This window comes from Strongylocentrotus purpuratus, unplaced genomic scaffold (assembly GCF_000002235.5).
Source record: "Strongylocentrotus purpuratus isolate Spur 01 unplaced genomic scaffold, Spur_5.0 spur5_scaffold_18, whole genome shotgun sequence".
Taxonomy (NCBI): Eukaryota; Metazoa; Echinodermata; class Echinoidea; order Camarodonta; family Strongylocentrotidae; genus Strongylocentrotus; species Strongylocentrotus purpuratus.
The window spans coordinates 24,639,497-24,656,165 of NW_022145603.1; the positions used below are offsets into that span (position 1 = coordinate 24,639,497).

A 16,669-nucleotide genomic window follows, 5' to 3' on the forward strand; every position below is an offset into this window, starting at 1 on the left:
GAAATTCGATCGAATATTTCTTCGCGAAGAAACTTTATTGGTGGTGTCATTTGTCTCAACAATTTGTTATCTTCAATGTTCGTGACGTTTTGACGTTTCATATGTGTTAGCTAGCGCTAGTAAAGTCTTTTGTTTTAACGTGCACTGTATATAGTTATAAGGCCTGAACACGTCATGTTCACATTGGGTGTTATATAGCATACGGATATTATAGTACATGTAACTTTTAAAAGCACTTTGTTTTTGCAACGCAATGACAAAAGACAGCTCTTTGAGCAGCTAATAGTTGTTGCGCCCATTGTTCCGCTCATAGGCGGCTATTCCCAATCACCGGGCATTATTTTTTATTGTATCATTAGTTAAGTTTATTAATCTATTCATGTTTTCTATTTATTTATTTAGTTTTGGGGAGGGGGGATGTCGTATTACGAATTCATGACCCTTATACATAATGACCATGTTCTCAAATTACGAATAGCGGTCTTCATGAATAGTTGTCCAATGAATAGCGGTCCTTATAACTAGCGAGCGGAGCCCTCGTGATTGACCTCTGCCATTTGGGGTCCGGCCGTTCACTTCGCCGCCCCCCTCCCTCACACACACACATAATACGCAACCTTAATGTGTAGCTAAACAAGAATCTATAGCAAGTCGGACAATTATAGCGATCAAACAATAGTCTTGCTCGGCCGCGTGAAATCCTGCCACGGCATTCTATGTTTTTACCTTTAGAGCGAACTTTTCTTTTGTATTCGCTCCATAGAACTCTACTTTATCTTACAGCGAGGTGAAATGAAAAGAGCGTCATCATGAGTAGATCTATTGTTTGATGTTATCCTTCTTCTCCCTAGTTAAGCCAAACCTTCAATTTAGGCATATCCATAAAAGGTAGCTTCCTGTACCGTTCGCTTTTTTTTCCTGACTGCTATATGAAGCATGTGTATGCTCTGAATTACGCAAACAGGGGACCGGCGGGTTTAAGATCCTCTCCGAACGAAATGTAATGTTGAGTTATGCCTTACAATAGCATATCGACTTGGGAGCTCCCGGTTACGAGCTGCTCTGCTCTACCACTGGGCTATAGCGCCTTCCTCCTTTTAAAAAGATCTTTTAAAATTTGCCGGTTTTTTTTTTTTTTTAGAATAAGAATCAAAACATGTTTGGTATTTTTTTTGTATCTGTGCATTAAGATTACAAAATTTCACTTTCGCCACTTAATTATATAAATCTACGAATAAATGATTCGAATGTTAGAGCAGAAATCAATGTTTGTATTTGTGTCGAATGATTAATTATCATCATGAACTGATTAATGTTTTGTATTGCATTTCCAATTGCTGCTCAACTTTATCACCATCAGGCTACGCTTTTTTGTTTACATCTTCATGACAAACATGTTTTATAATCTCGATATAGTTCCCGGACTCTTTTGTCTATTTATTCCACTTTTAAAAAGAGCTATGGAATTATTATGATTTAAAACGCCTTTTGGACGGGCAATTTTCGAAGGCAAATCTCGGGCGTGAAATCCTGCCACGGCATTTTATGTTTTTTTTTTCCCTGAGGCCACTTAACAAAATATTCATGTTTAGCGTCCCGGCTGCTTCTTTTTGGGGGCCGCCTCCTATTTTTTTATTTTGGGGGAAATTTGTTTTAATTTTTTTTTTTTATTTAATTTTTTTTTTTAAATAATTTTTGAAAAAAAAACATGAAAAACAATACTAAAATGTATCTATTACTGATTTTTTTTAAAAAGTTAAAAGATGTCGGCGGCCATCTTGAAAACTAGCCCGACTGTCAGGAAAATGTACCGAGCGGCCATTTTGAGCGGCCATTTTGAAAGAAAAAAAAAAAGAAAAGAGAGGGCCTCCTCCTTCCTAGTTTTCGAAAAAACAGGACACTAATAAAACATTTTTTTATTTGGCCTTAGAGCGAACTTTTCTTTTGTATTCGCTCCGTAAAACTCTACTTTATCAAACAGCGAGGTGAAATGAAAAGAGCGTCATCTTGAGTAAATCGTTTGTTTGATGTTATCCTTCTTATCCCTAATAAGCAAACCTTCAATTTATTAGAACCAAGTCATGGGAGGAGAAAAAAAAGGATTTGACTGACAAAATATAAATTCTTCCAAGCTCAGGCTGTGGCGATGTGCAACGCGTAGCGTGAATATGAATGACGGGAGAGAAAGATAATTCCTTTGTCCATTATACGATGCTAGAATCATATCGCGATGTGGGAATTAAACAAATATGTTGATAATCATTCAAATTACAAACATACACAAGCGACTCAAACAGTAATCAATTTGCCGACTATAACCGCATACATGTAGTCATTCACATCATTCGTCTTTTATTTTTTGTTGTTGGGGACAATTAAGCTCGCAATTAAACAACCATTAATCGTACATAGTCATCTTTATTTCACATTTCATACAGTCGTCACAAAAATTAAAAGGAGGCGTATTAAACCCAACAAAAATAAATCATAATGTATTCTGATCAAGATGAACGAGTGTGTTGATTGCCCCCCAAAACAAAGACGATCCCACCAGAGAAGTTCATGCTGTGCTGTAGTAATGTACATCGCAAAGCTTCGCCACAATGATTGGAAAGGTAATACCCCGCCCGTTACGACGCAAAACGGCGCGAGAAGAATAGATCGCGACGCGAGAAGAATACATCAATTTTGTACAAACAATGGAAAGTTTATCAGAACGAAAACCGGAGGAGGGGAAGACAGGCTTTGGCCGAGAAATACTTTCTGTATATCAAGTTTAAGCTGTACCGCGCATCACGAGCGAGAACAATGACGGGAGAGATAATCTCCCATCGCCTGGTGGGGCGCAAAAGGGCGCAAGAAGAATAGAGCGGGTTTATACTAACAATAGACGGTTTCTTTTCATATGCAAGAATCAGGTGAGGGTGACTATTGCGCCCCTTCGCGCCCCTTTGCGCCTCAATGCGTCTCTTGGGACGCGACTGTTCTATTCATCGCGCCCCGACGCGTCCGGGCACAGTCGCAACTTTGGAAGGCTCCCCTAATGATGTTACTAATAAATTAAACGGTGCTATTTTAGTTGATATCTCAGATCATTTTCCTGTATTTAGTGTTCGTCATCATAAAATCAAGGAAAAGAAATATGTAATAAGCAAAAGACAGTTTAATGATAGTAATATTTTTGAATTCAGTAAACGATTGCAAAATGTCAGATGGAATTTGAAATCAAGTGATTGTAATGTGAGCTATAGTTGCTTTTTGTCAAAATTTATTCGCATTTATGAAGAATGCTTTCCTTTGCAAGAAATAAATGTTAATAGACGTAAGCATAAACCATGGATAAATAAAGTATTGATGAAAAAAATTAAAAAGAAATGGAAATTGTATGAAAAATCTTTGAAAAATTCAACTGAATATAGGAAAAGAGTTTACAAACAATACAGAAATAAAGTTACAAATGAAATTAAGAAAGCTAAATATCAATATTTTAAGGATAAATTTAATCATGATAAGGGTGATATTAGACTAATTTGGAAGACTATTAATGGAGAACTTGGTACGAAATCTGTCAAACATTGTGTTGAAAAAATTGATGTAAATGGTTCCACAATTACAAACAAAGAAGATATCTCTAAAAGCTTTAATGAATATTTTGTTAATATTGGTTTCAATCTGACAAACAATGTGCAATATTCCAACAGTTTCTACAATGATAATGTATTTGTTAATGACAAATCAGCATATTTTACTCCTATATCATGTAAAGAAATTATCGATATCGTTCGTTGTTTGAAGAATGGTACCAGTGCTGGTTATGATGATATTAATATTACTGTTGTCAAGAAAATTATACATTTGATTTGTGTACCTCTTTGTTCTATTTTCAATTCTTGTTTGTCAACTGGTATTTTTCCTAATCAAATGAAAATAGCCAAAGTTATTCCAGCTTTTAAAAGTGGTGATCGCACTAATGTACATAATTACCGGCCTATTTCTGTCCTCCCTATTTTTTCTAAAATTTTTGAAAAGTGTTTATATAAGCGTTTAAGTACTTTCTTAACATCGTGCACTATTTTGTCTGAAAATCAACATGGTTTCCGAACGGGACACTCCACAACGACTGCTCTTCTTAATTTCATTGATAAAGTTTCTTATGCAATTGATTCTAGACAGTTCACAATTGGTTTATTTCTTGATTTAAGTAAAGCCTTTGATACTTTAGATCATGTAATTTTGTTACGTAAATTAGAGGCCTATGGTATTCGTGGAATTCTTTTGCAATTATTTAAAGATTATTTATCAAATCGTCAACAATTTGTTTCTATTCAAAATCAACAATCTTCATATTTGCCCATTCGTTGTGGAGTGCCCCAGGGTTCAATACTTGGTCCTTTACTTTTTTTAATTTATATTAATGATATTGTGAGTTCATCTGATTTGTTACATTTTATATTATTTGCAGACGATACCAGCGTGTTCATGTCTCATAATAATCTCCGTACGCTAGTTGATTCATTCAATTCTGAAATAAATAAATTAAGTGAATGGTTGATCAACAATAAACTAGTTTTGAATGTTGCTAAAACCCAATATATTGTATTCACTAAACGACGTATTGAAGATAATTTTGCAATCAATTTTTATGGTCATCAAATTAATCGTACTTCTTGTGTGAAATTTTTAGGTGTTCATATCGATGAATCTTTAACATGGCATGAACACGTTGGTGTCGTATGCAATCGTGTTGCCAAAGCTGTTGGCATTATTTACCGTTTGAGACATTTTCCAAGACATATTTTAGTTATGTTATATTATGCATTGATTTTCTCCCATGTCAATTATTGTAATATTGCTTGGTCAAACAATCATGATTATTTTATTACTAAACTATTTGTTTTGCAGAAAAAAGCCATAAGAATAATTTCTAATTCACCATATCATGCTCATACTTTGCCAATCTTTTCCCAGTTAAATCTCCTAAATGTTTATGACATTAATAGATTGAATATTGCAATATTTATGTTTATGTGTTCTAGAGGCTTATTACCATCTCCAATTACATCAAAATTTATTTTAAATAGTAACATACATAATTATAATACACGTAATGCTGTTGAATACCATCTGCCAAAAGTTAGAACTAATATTTCAAAGTTTATTATTTTTTATAAAGGTCCTCATCTATGGAGCACGATTCCAAACCATCTAAAGAATCAACCTTCCTTAAATAGTTTTAAACGTTCCTTCCGATTGTTTTTATCAAATTTGTACTCAACAACCTGAATATCATAGTATATATACCGGTATATGTTACTTTTTTTGTATAATGTTTTCCTTTTCCGTTTTACTGTTTCTACCTGCTTTCTTTTTCTTCTTAATGTTATGTTAATTACGTACTTGTTTAGGGGTCAACGTTTAACAAGGCTAAATGCTCTTTTTTGTTGACCCCTCATTCGACATAAATTTTCTTTCTTAACTAGTTTCCTTGTTATTTTTATTGTATTCATATTATCTGTAATGTTACCCTTCTACATGTATTTATATATTTCTCTTTTTTTTTTAATACTCTGTATGTATTGTATATGTTTTTTATGAAGAATGAAATAAATACCATACCATACCATACTTCTAGCAGTTTCAGTCTTCAAAATATCAGCTGTCATTTCAAAATTTCAGGACTATGAGTACAGTGAATGTGGTTGTAGTGTACATGGTGTTATGCCACCTCGCCAACTGTTATACTGCCATCTGTTGTTGGATAATAAAGACTGTCTTCAATATGGCCGATATCAGAGTGTAGCTGCTTTGTCATTTCGTGTCTCAATACACCACATATTTTGGCGACGAGGATGGGATTCAGGGAGTCCGACGTCGGGATCGGAAGGACAGCTAATTGCGGTTCTCGTGGGTAGTAGAAACCTACATTTCATTCGATTACGACTCAACGATTGTGGTGAGACTAATTCCTGATCGAAAGTTGACATTTGTAATTTACTGCACGTGTACTGTATGACTGAGTGAATGATCTGCAGTGCGGCATGGCGAGGCCGGGATTCATTGGCCAGATTGGGGAATATTTTCCCAAAAGAGAAGAGTATGGGAACTATGTAAGAAGATTCCAGATATGGAAAAAAGCCAATAAGATACCAGAAGGGGACGAAGTAATAGTCTTCTTAGCCATAGTTGGGCCTGAGGCGTTCGAAACGGTGTCCAACCACTTTTGTCCAGACGACCCTAGCACCAAAACTTTCAAGGAATTGAATGAGGTATTGGATACCTATTATGGTTCCAGTAAGAACCAGATTGCACTCCGTTTGGCGTTCCGACAATGTCGTCAAGGAGCAAAGGACTCAATAACAGAGTACATCCTTGAACTGAAAAAGCTGGCAAGGCATTGTGGGTATGGGGAACATCTAGATACCAACCTTCGAGACACTTTCGTAGCAGGTCTGCGAAGTAACAAGGTGCAGGCGAAGCTCCTGGCCAAAGGAAATGAGCTAACCTGGAAAGCTGCAGTTGACGCAGCAATTGCGATGGAGCTGGCAGATGCAGATAGCTTAAAACTACAGCAAGGGTCAAGCAGCAGTCAGCGTTCAGCAGAAGTGCATCGTCTAGAAAGATCTCAACCTAGGGCCCCCCAGCAGGAGAGCAAATGTTACCGATGTTTAGGTTTCCATCAACCAGCTACTTGTCCCCACCGGCAGACGACCTGTTATAGTTGCGGGAAAGTAGGGCATCTGAAGAGGGCATGCAGAAATGCAACATCAAGCTCCAGTTACAGCAAAGGACGCGGGAAACCATGGAACGCAAGTCGCGGACAGTCCAACGAACCATCGCACGGACGCGGTAGAGGTCCAGGTCCAGGCCGTGGTCGTGGGTATAGTCAGCAAAGTACAAGTCAAGGAAAAAAGGACAGTAGATCGAACACACATCTGATCGACACAGAAGTCCAGGATGACAATCCTACATTGTTCGCAGTTGATGAACAAGATACTAGTATGGACTCAGACTCAGTTCCTATTGTTGAATTTGATATTTCTGATCATGTTGTGCCATTTGTTGTAGATACAGCAGCAGCTGTTTCAGTAATTTCAGAGAAAGAGTACAACAATTCTCTAGGTCACATTCCACTGCAAAGGTCAAGTATGAAACTAACTTGCTATGGTAGAATACAAATACCAGTTTTAGGTAGGATACAAGTGAGAGTACAGTACAGAAATTCTGCATATTACTTACCATTGGTAGTTGTATCAGGTGACAATGTCGCCCTGATGGGTAGGAATTGGTTGAGAAGAATCAGGATAGATTGGGGAGAGTTGTTTGAGATAGGGCTTACTTCAAAAACCCCAGATCTTCAAGAAGTGTTGAAACATCATGAAGATGTGTTCAGACCAAGTGGTCCAGGTGATAAGATTAGGGATTTCAAGGCAGAGGTAAAAGTGAAAGAGGAGGTGCAACCTACCTTTTGTAAAGCTAGACCAGTTCCTTATGCCCAGTTAGAAGTTGTCGAGAAGGAGTTGGATAGGCTAGGAAAAGCAGGGGTGATAAAGAAAGTGAAGAACAGTAGATGGGCGGCCCCAATAGTTACTGTTCCAAAGTCTGATGGGTCAGTCAGATTATGTGGTGACTATAAGCAAACAGTTAACAAGGTATTAGAGGAAGATGTTTACCCATTACCTACCTGTGAAGATCTGTTTGCTAATCTAGCTGGTGGCAAGGTATTCAGTAAGATTGATTTGTCAAATGCTTACTTGCAGTTAGAATTGACTGACCAGAGTAAGGAGTTACTTACAATTCATACACACAAAGGGCTGTATCAGTATGAAAGATTGCCATTTGGGGTATCGACTGCTCCGGCAGTGTTTCAAAGTGTTATGGATCGAATCTTAGGTGGTATGAAGGGAGTGTGCTGCTACCTAGATGACATATTGATTAGTAGCGAAAATGAGGAAGATCATATCAAAACACTGAATGAGGTGTTAGGGAGGCTCCAAGAGTATGGTGTCAAGGCGAAGAAGGAAAAGTGTTCCTTTATGGTTTCTAGAGTAATATACCTAGGGCATGAAATTGATAGTAAGGGTGTTCATCCTACAAAGGAGAAGGTAGAAGGAATCTGTGATGCAAAGAGACCAGAGAACAAAGATGAGTTGAGAACTTTCATAGGCATTGTGGTGTATTATGCTAAGTTTGTGCCAAATTTAGCTAGTACATTTGCATCATTGTACCAATTGCTCAGAGATGATGTCGAGTGGAATTGGACCACTGAGTGTCAAACTGCTTTTGAGAAGGTAAAAGAAGTGTTGTCAAGTGATGTAGTATTGACGCATTATGATCCGAAGAAACCGTTGGTTTTGGCTTGTGATGCATCCCCGTATGGGTTAGGAGTAGTGTTGTCTCATCTCATGGAAGATGGAGAAGAAAGACCGGTAGCTTATGCATCACGTACCCTTACCAAATCAGAGCAAAACTATTCACAGATTGAAAAGGAGTCTTTGGCTATCATCTATGGGGTTACCAAGTTTCACAAGTATTTGTACGGTAGGAAGTTTACGTTGTTAACTGATCACCAAGCCCTGACTATCATCTTTGGATCTAAGAAAGGGATTCCATCCCTGGCAGCTGCAAGGCTGCAGAGGTGGGCATTGATTTTGATGGCTCACCAGTATGAAATCAAGTATCGGAAGTCCACAGAACATGCAAACGCAGATGTTTTGTCTAGATTTCCTGTCAAAAAGGAGTCACGTTTGGCTAGTGAATTACCAGTGAACTACTTCACATACACGAATGCTATGCCTTTATCGGCAAAGGATATCAGTGAAGAAACTAGGAAGGACTTGGTGCTCAGTAAGGTGTTGTATCATGTGATGAATGGGTGGCCAAGTCATTGTGGTGAAGACAAGTTACAAGAGTATTTCAATAGGAGAAATGAACTATCAGTAGACCAAGGTTGCTTACTATGGGGAATGAGAGTGATAATACCCCCAAAGTTCCGGGAACGATTGTTAGAAGAATTACATCAGGAACACACAGGTATAGTGAGAATGAAAGCTGTTGCAAGGAGTTACTTTTGGTATCCTAAGTTAGATGCAGACATAGAGAAACTATCACAAAGTTGTGAAGCATGTCTCAGGATGAGAAATGACCCCCCAAAAGTACCATTTGTGCCGTGGTCAAATGCACGTAAACCATGGGAACGTGTACATGTAGATTTCTTTGAATTGGAAGGAAAGGACTATTTGGTGCTAGTAGACACATATAGTAAATGGGTAAATGTAGAGTTGATGACGAGCACTACTAGTGCAAAGACGATAGAGACTTTGAGAAGTTGGTTCGCCGTTTTCGGCTTACCTGAAACCCTAGTGTCCGATAATGGTCCTCAATTTACTTCAGAAGAAATGGAAGTTTTCTTGAGTAAAAATGGGGTAAAACGTGTTGGTTCCACCGTATCACCCAGCCTCGAATGGGGCAGCAGAGAGAACTGTTCAAATAGTGAAAAGAACATTGCAGAAGTATTTTCTGAGTGATAAGTTGGGAAGAAACCCCCATGTGTCAATTCGACACAGGTTAGATAATTTCTTGTTCTCATATAGAACAACCCCTCAAACTGTTACGGGAGTTTCTCCGTACGAATTAGTGTTCAAATTCGCTCCAAGGACAAGGTTTAGTTTGCTTAAGCCAGATTTGAATACCAGGGTGACACAAAAACAAGAAAAAACGAGACAGTATCATGATACTCCAGGCATGAAACTGAGACAATTTGAATCAGGTGAACAAGTCATGGTAAAAAACCATAGAGGTGGGAAGGAACGTTATGTTCTTGGAGTGATTGTGAAAAGGCTAGGTTTTTATTCATACCTTGTTAGGATTGGAGGAAGACTACGTCAGTGCCACGTTGATCATTTGTTGGAAAGAGGTCCAGAAAGGTTAGAGCAGGAGGAAAGGGTCTCTGTTAACCAAGACCACTTAAATTCGGGCACAAAATTGTCTGGATTGCCAAGGTCTGTTGTACCAAATGAGTCTGTGTCTGGAAGGGAGACTAGCAAGTCACCAGTAGAGCCTAGTACATTGAGTGGTACTAGTGGTCAAGGTCAGAGTCGAGGTCAAGATGACCTTCAGGAAGAGAGGGTAGAGGTAAACGAACGACATGATGAAGAAAGCAATGTTAGAAGGTACCCAGACAGAAAGAGAAAGAAACCAGATCGTTTGGTAGAAAATATGTAAGAAGGAATGTAAGTTCATTCCATATATTATGTTTATATTTTATGTACCAGTTTGGTATATTATGGTTCTGCCACATTCTCCAAAGTTTTGAGAAAGGTGAACAGTGAACATTAATTGTTTCTTGTATTAAGATACTGTATGCGGTATGCATATAACATTTGCATGATGATTGTAGAAGTTAAAACAAACAACACAATTGAATAAGGGTAACTCAGTTTATTGCTGGTCTTACATGTCAGCCTAAACCCATTAGTTTTGTTACATGAATGTTCAGTAATGAAGAAGAATTAGAATCATAGAAAACGGTTTGCAAATGCACTTGTTACTAGAATAGGGTCACACTCACAGCAAAGTGTTTTGTTTCTACTTTATGGAACATCAAATTCTTTTTGGAAATTACTCAACATATATTTTGATAGCAAAATTTAACGTCGTCAGTTATTTGGCATAAGGTGGGCTGATTTGCTGATTTTGTTATTTTATGGAAATTTTGTGATATTAAAAAAAGAGGTTGCTTCACATATGTATGTTTCAATGGAAGTACAGTTAACCTCTTATTTTTTTTAGTGGGGGAGGAGTGTAGTGTACATGGTGTTATGCCACCTCGCCAACTGTTATACTGCCATCTGTTGTTGGATAATAAAGACTGTCTTCAATATGGCCGATATCAGAGTGTAGCTGCTTTGTCATTTCGTGTCTCAATACACCACAGTGGTCACAGACCTAAAGCTCATTTATTTGTGCAGTGTCAAAATGACGCACTGAATTGATACAAGCTTTCCTCAAATTTCAAGTTGACACTTTTATATGTGCAGGCAATGTTATTGCTTATTCCAAAAATGTGATCATGTTGTGTGTAGTGGGTTTATAACACTGTGTGCCCAAATGCATCTTTAATGCTATTAATACAATTCTACCAATTCCAATCTAGGTATATATAAAGTGCCAATATCTAGTTGCCTAATCAAAGGCACTGATGAGACTGAAAAACTACCAAAATGTCTGTTCATGATTCTAGTTGGGAAAGACAAAAAAGCAGTGACTAATTGTAAGCAATCTGAAATAGGTGTGTCTTTAGTTGAGTTCTGAAAGTGGATAACTGGTGACAAGAGCAAAGAATTTGGGGAAGAGAATTCCATAATCTTGATGCACAGACAGTAAATGAACGATCACATAGATGAGAGCGTGTTCGAGGACTCTCAAGCAGGTATTTGCCTGCAGATCGCAAATTAGTTCGAGTGTTATAAACAGTCAACAATTAAACTCTCTCCGTATACCAGGTTCCGAAGTCTTCGACCCTGACGTTCGGTACCAACCTCAAGACAGGGCAGAAGATGCTGTACCCAATCATCTCGGTCAAGAATGTCTACATCTTCCCTGGCATTCCAAAGCTCCTAGAGGGCGCTTTCCTCTCACTCAAGGTTCGTCATTGACTCTTATGTCATTTTTGTCTCGCCTGCGTAGCAAAAAGCGAGACATAGGCGCCGCTTTTCCGGTGACGGCGGCGGCGACGGCGACGGCGACGGCGACGGCGTCAACATCAAAAACTAAACCTAAGGTTAAGTTTTTGAATTTTTGGTATAATTTTTAAAGTATAAGTTCTTAGTCAATGAAACTTTGACTATAGGGTAATCAAGTATCCCCAATCATGTGAGTAGAATTTCAGATCACAAAGTCAAGGTCAAAGGTCATTTCAGGTCAACAGACTTGGACTATGTTGTAGCATCATCATCGAAAACTTAACCTAAGGTTAAGTTTTTGAATTTTTGATATAATTTTGAAAGTATAAGTTCTTGATCAATGAAACTTGGACTATAGGGTTATCGAGTCTCCCCGATCCTGTGAGTAGAATTTCAGGTCACTAAGTTAAGGTCAAAGGCCATTTAAGGTCAACAAACTTAGACTTTGTTGTGGCATCAACATTAAGATTTTCAAAATGCTTCTTCTTCGTTATTTTTCAACCGATTTTGATTCTGATTGTTTCATATGATAGGGCTAGGAGGGGATTTAAAATTTCTACACAGAATCGTGAAATTCATTATCTATGCTATGCTAGTTTATGCAAATTTATTCGAAATCACAAAAAAGGCTTCTTCTCCTTCATTTCTCGACCGATTTTGATTTGGTTTGCTTTATATCGTAGAGCTAACTTTGGTACACTAAACTTCTACACAGAATTTTGAAATTGTTCTCCATTAATTAATTATGGTAATTTATGCAAATTTATTCCAAAAATAACAAAAATTGCTTCTTTTCCCTCATTTCTTGACCGATTTTGCCTTATCTGGTAGAGCTAAATTTGGAACAATAAACTTCTACACAGAATTGTGAGATTTTGCTCCATTGATTATTTATGGTACTTTATGCAAATGAAATGAAATTATGTCCCTTCCAGGGCATCAAATTTCTATTTTTTGACCAGTTCAAAAGTGTACCACCTAAAATTTACGATATTTGTTGTTGTGAGATGCGGATGAGCGCTACGTCATTGACGTTCTGGTTTATCATATTGAATTGCGTTATGCAGGCGAGACCGCCGAGAGCGTTTCCCTTGTTATAACTCTTAATTGTAATGGAGGTTTTATTTTCTCACATTTCCCAATTTTTCGGAGGATTGTGAATTTAAGAACACAAGGAAATGCGCTGTGTGAGCATTTGTTGCAAGTAGCCTGTGTTAATTATCCCAAACACAAATACTTGCAAAAATAGCAGACTCACTGTCATCTGCGAAAATATGTGTACATTAAAATATTGGCCTACATAATAAAGGCTGAACCTCCTCAAATTGCTGTGAGACAAAATAAAATCTATGACACAAATCTATATCAATAAATATTTGTTGCTTAGCAAGATATTGATCTACATTGACCATTATTGACCCAGGTAAGGTAAATGGGTACCTGACGAGCATTAATTCCTTGGAATTGCTTGAGTGCTATACAAAAACCCACTATTGTTGGTGTTTTTTTTACTAATTTGATTACCTTCATTATCATTATTTTGATTATTATCATTAATATTATTTTTATTATTTTTATTATTAATATTCTTAAAATTTCTTTTACTTCTCACAGGAGAAATTATTCCAAGGATCTCCTGTCCACTTCCATCTTCGAGAGATTTACGTCGGCACACATGAGATAGCCATAGCTCCATACCTTAACCAGTTCAATGCCAAGTACAATGGAAAAGTACATCTTGGGTCTTATCCAAAGCTTAGCCACAGGTAAGGGGTTAATCTCATATATTACCATGGGTATAATGTAAATAATGCCATTTTTGAAGAATCCCATTTGATATTACTAGTTGTTGTGCATTTTTAAATAATATTTTTTAAGTCAGGTTTTTTGTTTTTGTTTTTGTTTTTTCTTGTTTGTTACATATACATACACATATATCATATTTTTTTTGTAATGGGGTCGCCATTGACAGGCCTATGGCCTTTGCAAATTTAGTCCCACCATATTTTTGTTTTATACTTTTTATTTTCTTTTTCAATGTATATGTTATTGTGATTGTTTTTTTAATTTGTATGTGAGAATAAAATGAATTGAATTGAATTGAAAAAGGTATACAGTGAAGACAGTAGAAGAAGGTATCTTGAGGAGAACAGAAAGAGCCATGATATGGAAGATGTGTGGTGTGAAAGAAAGAACACAAGAGCGCTCATGGAAAAGAAGGGTATGGAAGAAACTATGGTGGAAGTGGTAAAGAGAAGTGGATTGAGATGGATGGGTCATGTGTTGAGAAGGGAAGATGATGAACCTGTGAAAAGAGCATGGGATATAGAAGTGGATGGGATATAGAAGTGGATGGCATAAGAGGGGAATAGACCGACGATTTCATGGAAAGATATGGAGAAGAACGAAAGCAGAATGGTTGGTCTAAATGAGGAGGATGCTTGAGACAAGAAGTAGTAGAGGGAGGGGGTGTCATCATGTTGCAAAAGTCAGAAAATACTAACTTTAATTAAATGATGATGATTATTCACATTTATTAGCCAACTAGTGGCAATGTGCCAGACATGAGCGCTACACAAGACTCAACTTTTATTATTATTATCATATTACCATGGGTATACACACTAGCATATTTGAAAGAGGGGCTAGGGGGGAAATTACCCCTCCTGACGGATTTCTGACCAAATGAAAGAAATGTGTGTGTAATTGGGTTTTTACAGCTCATATCCATTAGATATGATTATTTACATCTGGGACCGACCTTTAACGTCACCAATTGGAAAGACGTGACTCAGTTTCTAATCAGGGTTGCCTGAGCCAGTTTATAGGCCAAGACAGAGAGCTGACCAAGTGAATGTGCCGCTAGACCAACTCACATCTCATTACGAAAATAAATGCAATGGGCTTCATTAATGTATATTACTATTATTTATTGTTACTTTTTTCAAAGTTACTACACAGTCAAGGTGACGTTAGAATGTGAAGATGAAGAGACGTTAAACGAGGCCCATAGTGAACTTCTCTCTTTGCTACCTCAAGGTGAGTCTAATGTGCTTTGCTCGCTCACTTCTCTTGATCCAACAAAAAAATTGGAAAATGATATTCGGGCTAAAGGTGTCATTCTATTTCGAAATAGAATGACACCAATAGCCCGAATATCATTTTTTTCGAAATTGTGATAGTATGCCTGCATGTACATGTGTGTTTAATTGTTCATGTAATTAAAAAAGTAGATTCAAGATTCAAGTTTTATTATCCATAATGATACAGAAAGTATCTTTGTTTCATACAACATAAACATAGGCATAAAAGCCGGAAAGGGTGTTGAAATAACGTTAAAACAAGAATGACTCAACACCATTCAGCTCTCAGCAGACTATACATACCAAGAACAGACATTTATTGTGAATTTGCTGGAATAATGTTAATCAATGTGTTGTATTGTGTCTCAAGCATATTTCTAAATCTGTGGAGGTGACATGGTATAATGGTTCATTCACTTGACTCACAATCCAAAGGTCGAGGTTTCAAATCACAGCCTGGCACTAACGCTCTTTGGCAAGACATTAATTCCCGTATTTCAACTCTTCACCCAGCTGTAAATCGGTACCTGATGTGCTAGAGAACTTCATATTTGGCCGTCGCTTTTGACCAAGGTAATAATCATGAAGTGCGAGGAAACTCAAGCTGTGACGAACATGTGCGCTATATAATAAAGCCACCTTTTAAAAATTATTCTCATTTCTTTCCGACCATAGAGCACATTGTAAACTTTGAGCTAGACCCTATCGGTAAGGCTCCGGAGGCCGTCTACAGCCTAGCATCTCTCACGGACCAAACTAGTCCTGGGACTACCCAACTAGAATCCAGCACAAGTAGTCCAGCCACCTGCATTGCCAGTGACAGTGCAACGGGATCAGAGGACCTGTTATCAGCTAGAGTCGCAGTAGCAGTTCAAGGTATTCAGGCCTCATAATTGGTACCCGATTTAAATCGGTTTCCTGATTTTTTCCTGATTTTTTCTTCCCCATTTTTTTTCTCCTCCATTTTTTGGTTCTTCCCACCCCCCCCCCCCCCCTCCCCGGTTTACCCCTATTTTCCCGATTTTAGATGCCATTTTTTTTAGTGCTCACTATCACCCTTGGGTATTATTGTTATTTCACATGATTAGCAACACAAGGAAAATAGAGAGGGAGTCTTAACAAAATATTTAAGCTCTGATCATCTCTACCATTGCTCGATCAAGCCTGGGAAAGATTATACATTTAAATTTCTTTCTAGTTTGATATAACACATATCCAAGCACAATAGGGATTAGTACCAGGGGGGTGTTTCACAAAGATCCTAAGTTGGACTTAAAAAATTATGGAGGGCCATTATCATCTATGAAAATATTTTTTGAAAGATATTTCAAAAGGCATAAAATGTTGATTCAAATCATTCATATTTTCTATTTTCAAGGAGATTTCATGTTTTTGATGTGGAATTTATAAAAAGTCTAAAAAAACTAAAACTTTTGCTTTTGAAAATATTTGATTTTAAGGCTACAAATGGCTCTCCATATTTTCTAAGTCCCAACTTAGAGTTAAGTTTGACTTCGGATCTTTGTGAAACACCCCCCTGGCATGGTAACACTCTGTAGGCACACTCAAGCCTTGATAACCCTCTCTTAACTTGAGATACTGTAGTGTCGATTGTATGTACTAGTACAAAAAAAAGCAAGTAAATTGTTTTAATGATATGTTACAATATATGAATGAAATGAATGAGAGAGCTTAAAGATTACTTTCAAACTATACCAGGGGGTGTTTCAGAAAGACTAAGATCGACTTTAAGTTGGACTTAACTATCGCAGGCCATTCATGCCTCTGTTTGCTCTTACCATTTACTGGCATTGGTCTCTCAAGGGACGTACAAATCATGGTCCCAAATCCACAGAATTCACATTTTGTGATAGTTTATTATTGAAGGAAACAATATTATCTAAA

At 37.4% G+C, this 16,669-nt stretch overlaps 1 protein-coding gene across 1 annotated transcript in view; it reads left to right on the forward strand.

The window, feature by feature from the left end:
* LOC100892036 (FAD synthase) overlaps positions 1 to 15,657 on the forward strand; it is a 28,110-nt gene extending 12,453 nt beyond the window's left edge. Inside the window, exons 5-8 of the mRNA XM_030988871.1 lie at positions 11,502 to 11,642; positions 13,296 to 13,447; positions 14,632 to 14,720; positions 15,440 to 15,657. Of these exons, the coding sequence (XP_030844731.1) occupies positions 11,502 to 11,642; positions 13,296 to 13,447; positions 14,632 to 14,720; positions 15,440 to 15,657 (600 nt within the window). The remainder of the gene's footprint in view (positions 1 to 11,501; positions 11,643 to 13,295; positions 13,448 to 14,631; positions 14,721 to 15,439) is intronic.
* The last annotated feature ends 1,012 nt before the right edge of the window (positions 15,658 to 16,669 follow it).